We start from the raw sequence: 5,898 nt of genomic DNA, 5'->3' as shown, positions 1-5,898 counted from the left end.
GGAAGGGCCGGCCGCGTGCCACAGCAGGCTGTTAAGAAAGTGTACAAACTTTATTGGGGCACGTGCACCTCCCCCGCAGGAGGGAAGAGCACCGGCCACGCGGCCCAGGAACGGGGAAGGGCTGGCAGCCTGGAACGTGACTCCTGCCAGTCCCCACTTCCGGTAGGGGAAGCCTTGGCCGGCGGCCCCGCCTCCCTGGTGACCGGAAGTCAGACTCAGGATGGGAGGGAGAACCGGATTAGGGAGAGGTGCCGGGCGGCCTGAGCAGAGGGCGCCCCGAGCAGGGTCCCCAGAGCCGCGAGCGTCTTCAGTCCTGTCCGCCCTCACAGCAGCTGTCTTGGGTCCCTCGAAGGGGCATCCCAGCGCAGGGTCTCCCTGTGCAAACACTTGGTGCCCCTGGCCCCGCAGCGGAAGCCGGCGGGACAGCAGTGGCGCTGATCGGCACAGCAGACGCCCTGGATGGTCAGAGGGGAAGAGCGGGTTGGGTGGGCAGGACCTGGCCCTCGGACACACCCAGCCCCAGGGTGGGGGGTGGCACCGACCTGGCGGTAGGGACAGCAGGCCCAGCCCCCTTTCCTGTCCCGGCAGCAGGTCTGGTTGTCATGGCAGTAGCGCCCGGCCCCACACGCCACGTCCCCCACGCCCCCGTCAGGGCCGAGGGCCAGGAGGGCGGCAGGCTGGGCGGAGTCCACGTCCTTCTCACAGGACCGAGCCTTCACGTTACAGGTGTACCCGGCCGGGCAGCAGTGCTGGCGGTCCTCACAACACACGGCCTGGGTGGGGGACGGGCATTATACTCCTGTCCCCTCGCCAGACCTAGCTTCCCTCTCCAGGGCCAGGCGGGCACTCACATGGGGCAGCTGGCAGCAGGCCCAGCCCCCGCCCAGGCTGGGACAGCAGGTCTGCCCCACCGGGCAGCTGGTGTGCTGGTCACAGCCGATGTCTCCAGGGTGGGCCAGGGAAGCCTGTTGGGCAGGCGTCTTCTCCAGTCCAGCCACTCTCTCACTCCCCTGCTGGCACTGCCCCTGCGCTGTGCATGTGTAGCCCCGGGGGCAGCAGTGCTGGTGGTCCGGGCAGCACACGCCCTGGGGGGTGGAGGAGCCTGGTCTAGGGAGCTGCAAGGTGGGGCGCGCGCTGAGCCCCCAGCTGCCCTAGCCCGCCTGTCTATACACAGCTCCTCCAGCCGGGGACGCCTCTGACAGAGCTGGGCGTCACCTGTGGGCCAGGTGGACTGCAGGAGAACGAAGCCACAGGCATCTGGCCACCTGTGTGCCAGGCCGGGACGTTGTCCCCCCCCCGTGTACCTCCGAGACGGGACAGCAGCCCCACTCCCCAGACTCCAGCCGGCAGCAGGTGTTGGAGGGGGGACAGCTGGTGAAGTTGTCACAGGGGACATCCCTCTTCACGGCCTGTGGGCCTGGCAGGCGGAAGTGGGCCAGGGCCTTTTCCATCCAGGGCACCTGGCGGGTCCCCTGTTCACAGGTACCCTTCTCTGTGTCACACTTAAACCCCTCCGGGCAGCAGTGGATGCGGTCCTCACAGCACACAGCCTGGTGGACAGAGGCGGCCAGTGGGCACAGACCCTAGCTGCTCCACCCTGTGCCCCTCCTACCGCCCACGCGCCTGGGTACCTGGGAGAAAGGGCAGCAGCCCCAGGCCCCTGACTGAAGGCGGCAGCAGGTGTAGCCGTCGGGACAGCTGACCTCAAGGTCACACTTCACGTCCCCCACTGTGACAGGGACAGAAAGGACAGCTCAGCAGTGGCCCTGGGGAGCCCCAGGTACCCCTGGCTTGGCCGGCCCCACAGCTGGAACCAGGTGTTGAGGATGAAGGTTCCATGCATGCCACCCGGAAAGTGACCCTAAGGCAAGGCCCAGGGGGGAGGACGGTGCCCCGTTCCCCACATCTGTGCCTGGGGTAGCCTAGCAGAGGCCCCCCTGGGGAGCAGGCAGAACGGGGTCCGAGCCCACCTCCAGTACCTATGCGTGCAGACAGCTTGGCGAGGAGGTCCGTGGCGCTGCCCTTAGAGAGGCACTTACTCTGGATCAAGTCACACACAGTGTCCTGGGGACAGCAGTGCAGGTGGTCGGAGCAGCAGATGGCCTGAGTGGGGACAGGGGTGGTGGGTCTCTGTGACTTCCAGACGGAAGGCTGGCACTTCCCAGATTGCCCACCAGGGGGCGGCGCGAGCCCCGAGTCAGCCAAGTCCCCAGCAAGCAGCCAGCAGCCCTATCCCCAACCCTCAAGGGCGGCGGGTGGCTGGAGCAGGCGGCCAAGGTGGCTCCCGCCCCGCACTCACGTTGGGCATCGGGCAGCAGCCATACTTTCCACTGGGCAGCTCACAGCAGGTAGAGCCCTCAGGGCACTGGGACCGCCCATCCGGACACAGGACGGAGGTGGACAAAGCCACTGGAAGAGGAGCCAGGCGTTAGGGCAGCCGGGGCAAGGCAGCTTTTTCCCAGCTGGAGTCAGTCGGGCCTTGCCCCACTCCTCACCTGGCCTGTTAGTCCTCCGCGCTGGGACCTTCTTTGCCAGAGGCTGGGTGCCCGTGGGCGTGATGCAGCGGGTATGAACCAGGTCGCAGGAGGCACCATGAGGACAGCAGTGCACCCTGTCTTCACAGCAAGAAGCCTGAGAAAAGATTGTCCTGAGTCTGTGCTCCCCCGGCCCCCAGCGCTGCCCTGGCCCCCTCCTCCCACCCCTGGGCCCCCACACCTGTACCTGGGGCATGGGGCAGCACCCCCAGGAGCCGTCAACCATAACACAGCACGTGGAGGAGTTGGGGCACTCGAACTGGCTCCCCGGGCACTGGATGGCACCCAGGGGGCTGGTACCTGCCGACAGGATGGTCCAGCACCCAGCACCCAGTCAGGGATGGCCACTCTCAAGGAGCTGGAGACACCAGGGCCTGTGGGCCCCGCTTCAGGGGGCTGGGGGTGGCAAAGGACTCGGGGATCTCCCAGGCACCCCTGAGGCCCCCCCTCCCAATCCGGTCCCTGCCTTGGCAAGATGGCGTGAGGAGGGATGCCTACTGACAGCGGGCTGGACTAGCCCAGCCCAGCCTGACCTCCCTCTCCCCACCCCATGAAGCCAGGACCTGAGCCTGGGCTCCTGAGTTCCCTCCTGTCCCCTCTGGTCCCAGCTCCTCTGGCTAGAGCTGGGGGTGTGGGGGGGTTGCTGAGTCCAGATGCCCCCAGAGGAGGGCAGCAATCAGGGCCACCCAGCTCCACCCACACCCCACTGCACCTGAGCTTCTGAAGCAGGACTGCCCGTCAGCGCTGCAGTGGAAGCCCCGTGGGCAGCAGTGGAGGCTGTCCCCGCATGCCACGGCCTGTGGGTCACAGAAGATTGCGTTAACAAGGCCCTTTTTCCTGGGGGTAGGACAGGGCGCACAGGCCTGAGCCCGGTCACCGAGCAAACAGCAGCCTCACCCCTGGGAATGGACAGCAGCTAGAAGTCCCTGAGCCGGTGAGGATGCATGAGTGGTTGGTGGAGCAGTGGGCATCCAGCTGGCAGGGTCCGCCCAGACGCCTGCTCGGAGCTGTGGGCCATCTGTCCTGGGAGGGGAGTGGGGAGAGTGAGCCATAAGGCCTGTGCTGGCCTCCCTCGGGCCACTCCAAGATGGCCCTTGGCAGACTCAGGCTGTGGCTGTGCCCAGGTGGCAGGCACTTACCGGAAGGGGGCTGCAGCAGCTATAGCCAGCTCCTCCTGAGTTCAGGCAGCAGGCCACAGGGCAGAGCTGACCATCTGGGCACTGTGTTCCGGCCACCAGCCCTGCCACTAAGGCCACCCAGTTCACCAGGGTCCACATGGCCTGCCTGCGGAAGACCGAGGAGCAGACTAGCCACTGGGCAAAGCCCAGGCCACCTCAGTCAACGCCACCCACTGTCCCAGCCCCGGGTCACGGTCCAGCCCAAGATTGCCCAGACCTCCCTGCAGCCCCCACGTCCAGGCATGCAGAAAGCTGGGGGGGGTGTCGCCTTCTGCAGGGGCCTGAGTATATCACACACCCCGATATGTGCACACCCACAGGCATGCACGTCGACATGCAAACGTGTGTGGTCTGAGCCCCAGGAGCATGGGTCTCCTTGGGTGAGGCACAGATGTCAGCTCAGAGTCACAAAGACGTGATCTTTGTGGGTCTGATCTGGGGGGACGTGGCCACTGGGGGGGGATGGGAGAGAACAGGGCAGGGAGGGAGGGAGGCGACCTCCCGGGAAGAGTCAGGGCTCCCCTCCAGACGCCTGCTCGCCTGACATGGCTCCCACCTGCACCTGTCCAGGCCTCGGAGTGGCCACGTGATGACAGAAGAAACCACAGGGTGAGAAAGTCGTGAAACAGGAAGTGCGGTGGCCAGTGGGGTCTGGCTGCCTTCCCAGAGGCCAGTCACAGCCCACCCATGATGTCCCCTCCTCACCCAGGCCAGCTCAGCCTTGAGACACTCTGTCCTGAGGGTCCCCCAACACCGCCGGGACCCTTTCAGACTCCCCAGACATGTGACTCTTCTCCCAGCCTCTCCCTCGACTCTGGAAGTGAAACTCAGCCGCATGTGCAGGCCATGTGGGCCCACGGGGTTGCCCACATGAGTCAGCAGGGAGAACCGGGCCTCACATGCCTGGGGCAAGCAGCCTCTCACTTCCCCCGGCTCAGCCAGCCCAGCCAGCTGACTGGGGCGACCCGAGAGTATCTTCTGGTCTCGTTGGGCAAAACAGTCACGTGTGTTGAGCCCCTTGGGAGCCAGTGGCAAGACTCTCTGTTATTTTACCTCTTTGCAACAGCACACTACTAGAGCAGTAACTATTGACTAGATGCAGTGGTTCACGCTGGTAATCCCATGCTCTAGGAGGCCGAGGAGAGAGGATTCCTTGAGCCCAGGAGTTTGAGACTTACCTGGGTGACACAGGAAGCCCTTGTCTCTAAAAAAAAAAAAAAAAAAAAAATTAGCTGGGGTGTGGTGACACGTGACTGTATTCCTAGCTGCATGGGAGGCTGAGGCAGGAGGATCACTGGAGCCCAGAAGGCTGAGGCTGCAGTAAGCCATGATCGTGACACTGCACCTCAGCCTGGGTAACAGAGTAAGACTCCAGCACAGAACAAACACACAAAAAGTAGCAACTATTACCTTTACTTTTATCTTTAGAGATGGGGTCTCACTATGTTGCCCAGACTGGACTCGAACTCCTGGGCTCAAGTGATCCTCCTGCCTCAGCCTCCCATGCAGCTAAGAATACAGGTCTACAGGCGTGGTAATACAACCCAGCTTACCTTTTCTTTCTTTTTTATTTTTATTTTTGAGTTGGAGTCTCACTCTGTAACCCAGGCTGGAATGCAGTGGTACACTCACGGCCACTGCAGCCTCTACCAGTTGGGCTCAGGCGATCCTTCCACCGTATCCTTCCAAGCAGATGGCATGTCCACCAGGCCCAGATAATTTTTTGATTTATTATAGAGACAGGATCTCGCCAAGTTGCCCAGGCTGGTCTTGAACCCCTGGGCTCAGGCAGTCTTCTCACCTCTGCCTCCCAAAGTGCTGGGATGACAGGTATGAGCCACCATGCCCAGACACCTTTACTTTTAAAGGAGGAAAGTGAAGCAGTGATGTAGGTACAGTTGGACCCCTGTATCCACGGGTTCTGAATCCGAAGGTTCAACTAGCCAAGGATCAAAAAGACGTTTTGGGGGGGGGGTTGGGGTCTCACTATGTTGTCCAGGCTGGTCTTGAACTCCTGGACTCAAGTGATCCTCCCACCTCAGCCTCCCAAAGTGCTGGAATTACAGGCATGAGCCACCATGCCCAGTTCAAAAATACTTTTTAAAAAAATTCCAAGCCGGGCTCAGTGGCTCAGCCTGTAATCCCACGCTTTGGGAGGCTGAGGCGAGTGGATTGCCTGAGCCCGC

The 5,898-nt window shown here is 62.9% G+C and overlaps 1 protein-coding gene across 1 annotated transcript in view; it reads right to left on the bottom strand.

The window, feature by feature from the left end:
• Positions 1–31: 31 nt before the first annotated feature.
• The window catches only part of GRN (granulin precursor), an 8,872-nt gene continuing 3,005 nt past the window's right edge, over positions 32–5,898 (bottom strand). Inside the window, exons 2-13 of the mRNA XM_008050335.2 lie at positions 3,674–3,818; positions 3,432–3,557; positions 3,247–3,331; positions 2,722–2,834; positions 2,496–2,631; positions 2,300–2,409; positions 1,980–2,103; positions 1,632–1,729; positions 1,305–1,550; positions 852–1,085; positions 543–773; positions 32–455 (exon numbers count right to left, since the gene is read on the bottom strand). Of these exons, the coding sequence (XP_008048526.1) occupies positions 324–455; positions 543–773; positions 852–1,085; positions 1,305–1,550; positions 1,632–1,729; positions 1,980–2,103; positions 2,300–2,409; positions 2,496–2,631; positions 2,722–2,834; positions 3,247–3,331; positions 3,432–3,557; positions 3,674–3,811 (1,773 nt within the window). The 5' untranslated portion in view covers positions 3,812–3,818 and the 3' untranslated portion in view covers positions 32–323. The remainder of the gene's footprint in view (positions 456–542; positions 774–851; positions 1,086–1,304; positions 1,551–1,631; positions 1,730–1,979; positions 2,104–2,299; positions 2,410–2,495; positions 2,632–2,721; positions 2,835–3,246; positions 3,332–3,431; positions 3,558–3,673; positions 3,819–5,898) is intronic.

Source organism: Carlito syrichta, unplaced genomic scaffold (assembly GCF_000164805.1).
Source record: "Carlito syrichta isolate Samal-C Ts95f unplaced genomic scaffold, Tarsius_syrichta-2.0.1 Scaffold144209, whole genome shotgun sequence".
Taxonomy (NCBI): domain Eukaryota; kingdom Metazoa; phylum Chordata; class Mammalia; order Primates; family Tarsiidae; genus Carlito; species Carlito syrichta.
This window is presented reverse-complemented; position numbering and strand designations above follow the sequence as displayed.